Here is a 2,720-nt window from a genome sequence, read left to right as displayed (position 1 = left end):
CGGTGATTCTGTGATTCAGTGATACTTGCTCCCTGTCCAGCAGCACTGCATCTGGTTGGTCCTTTTACATCTGAGGGGAGAACACGTGGGTGAGCTTCTCCCTGCTCCAAAAGGGACAAGTAAACCAAGCAGGTCAAGTTCTGTCATAGGAGGAGGACAACAGGGTTGATGCAGATTTCAGCTGCAGAGCCTGAGCATCCTCTGAATGATGCCAGCATTGCCCACAGCTCCTGGTGGTGCAAGTCCTCCTGCAGTGCAGGTATCTGCGGGGTTTGCTGGTGGCAAACCCCTCTGCCCTGGGGTGCATTTTGGTGGGGGCATTCATCATTTTGCTGATAGAGGCTGAGGCAAGGCAGAGTCTGGCGTTTGGGAGAGCCAAGGCACCAGGATCACACCCCAAGCACGTGTTGAATCAGGATGGACCATTGCACGGCGGCTTGTCCAGCCCTTTCTCTGCAAAGGGGCCCACGTCTGGTAGGTGAAGTGCACAGAGGGGAAGGGATAAAGCTCTTGAGCTCAGGATAACCAGAGGCCCCTTCTCAGCGCGCCACACCCTGGCCATCCCCTTCTGCTTCCCCGCTGGTGGGGACCCCCCACCCCAACCCCAGCCAATGACCCCACAGCACAGGACGGGGAGGAGCTGCTGGCAGGGGATAAAAGCCTCCGTGGGGTCTGCAGCTCAGCCACGGGGTCTGTGTCCTCCTGCAGCTCTGGGCAAAGCCGCCTGCCACCATGGTGCACTGGACAGCCGAAGAGAAGCAGCTCATCGCCAGCGTCTGGAGCAAGGTCAACGTGGAGGAATGTGGTGCCGAAGCCCTGGCCAGGTAGGTCCAGCTCCTGGGCATCTGCTCAGCTGCTCCCTGGAGATGGAAACTGTGGCTTGAGCATTTGGGAGCATTAACGTGTCCCTCCATCTCTCCCCAGGCTGCTGATCGTCTACCCCTGGACCCAGAGGTTCTTCTCTTCCTTTGGGAACCTCTCCAGCCCCACCGCCATCATCGGCAACCCCAAGGTCCGTGCCCATGGCAAGAAAGTGCTCACCTCCTTCGGGGAAGCCGTCAAGAACCTGGACAACATTAAGGCGACCTATTCCAAGCTGTCCGAGCTGCACTGCGACAAGCTGCACGTGGACCCCGAGAACTTCAGGGTGAGATTGTTTGTTACCTGAAGGAGATCTGGTTGGGGACAAAAGAAACAAACCCAGGGGAAGGGCTGGAGGAGGCAGAGGCAGAGGGGAGCTAAGCAGAGCATTTAAGAAAATCATAGGTCCCATAGCAATATAGTGTGCTGGAAAACCAGAGAGCAGGTTTCAGCCTTGTCCAGCACGGGCTGCCTGCCTGGATGGAACAGTCCCTCCTCCTCCAACACTTTTAAATAAAAAAATGGATCATTTTCTTCATTTACATCTAAAGAGTAAAAGAAAAAAACCCACCCCAGCACTTTGCAGGGTGGGTCTCAGGTCAAATTGCTTTAGCATCCCAAAAATGGGGGGAAATAATTTCAATTTTCTTTCATCTTTTTTTTTTTAAAAAAGAATGAAGCACATCTTGTTTTCCCCAAACCCAGAGCTTTCTGTGGAAAGACAGAGGATTTTGTTGTAGCAGTCCCAGGGAATGGGGAGTGAGCCAGTCCCCGTAACCAGCCCTGCAGCCCGAGGGCCACTCCGATGAGGGAGGGGGGCTGAGGAGGAAGAGGAGGGGTGGGCAGCATGTGAGAGTCTTTTCCGGAGGGGAATTCAGGAGAAAGGAAATGCAGCCTGTGGGCTGCAGGGTGGGGTCTGGGGGGGGACTGCAGGGGAGTCTGCAGCAGGAAAACCAGGGAGACAGAGCTTGTGTAAAGGAAGGGGATGTTTAGAGCTGAAGGCAGGGCAGGGCAGGGTGGGCTTGGTGGAGATGACCTTGCTGGTGAAGGGTCTGGAGGGTCTGACCTCCGAGGAACGGCTGAGGGAGCTGGGGGTGTTTAGCCTGGAGAAGAGGAGGCTCCGAGGTGACCTTAGTGCAGTCTACAACTACCTGAAGGGAGGGTGTAGCGGGGTGGGAGTCGGCCTCTTCTCCCAGGCAACCAGCGCTAGGACAAGAGGACACAGCCTCAAGCTTGGCCACGGGAGGGTCAGGTTGGCCATTAGGAAGCATTCCTTCTCAGCAAGGGTCATTAGCCATTGGAAGGGGCTGCCCAGGGAGGTGGTGGAGTCACCATCTCTGGAGGGGTTTAAGAAAAGCCTGGACATGGCACTTAGTGCCCTGGTCTAGTTGCCATGGTGGTGTCAGGGCAATGGTTGGACTCGATGAGCCCAGAGGGCTCTTCCAAACTCATTGATTCTGTGAGTCTGTGATTCTGAGCTGTGTGCAGCAGCCTTGGTGGAGAGGTTGTGGGTCCCACAGCTCAGCCCCAGCTCGGGATGTCTGGTCCGTGCTGCAGCACTAACCAAGCAGTACTAACCCTGGCTGTTTTCCTCTTTCTCCCCCAGCTCCTTGGAGACATCCTAATCATTGTCCTGGCTTCCCACTTCACCAGGGATTTCACCCCCGCTTGCCAGTTTGCCTGGCAAAAGCTGGTCAGTGTCGTGGCTCATGCTCTGGCCCGCAAGTACCACTGAGCATCCCAGGATGGACCACGCGAGGAAGAGCCCCTGCTTGGCCACGAGCTCCTCTGAGCACAAGGAGATGCTCTTTGGGTACCGACAGGCTGTACCCACCAAATAAATGCCTCCCAGCACCACA

The 2,720-nt window shown here is 56.1% G+C and overlaps 1 protein-coding gene across 1 annotated transcript; it reads left to right on the top strand.

The window, feature by feature from the left end:
- On the top strand, positions 1 to 2,720 carry LOC137660501 (hemoglobin subunit epsilon). The gene is made up of 5 exons (XM_068395372.1): positions 1 to 54; positions 153 to 474; positions 709 to 824; positions 925 to 1,147; positions 2,468 to 2,720. The coding sequence occupies exons 2-5, from the start codon at positions 418 to 420 to the stop codon at positions 2,594 to 2,596; spliced, it is 525 nt and encodes a 174-aa protein (XP_068251473.1). The 5' UTR covers positions 1 to 54; positions 153 to 417; the 3' UTR covers positions 2,597 to 2,720.

Source organism: Nyctibius grandis, chromosome 2 (assembly GCF_013368605.1).
Source record: "Nyctibius grandis isolate bNycGra1 chromosome 2, bNycGra1.pri, whole genome shotgun sequence".
In the NCBI taxonomy this organism is placed as follows: Eukaryota; Metazoa; Chordata; class Aves; order Nyctibiiformes; family Nyctibiidae; genus Nyctibius; species Nyctibius grandis.
This window is presented reverse-complemented; position numbering and strand designations above follow the sequence as displayed.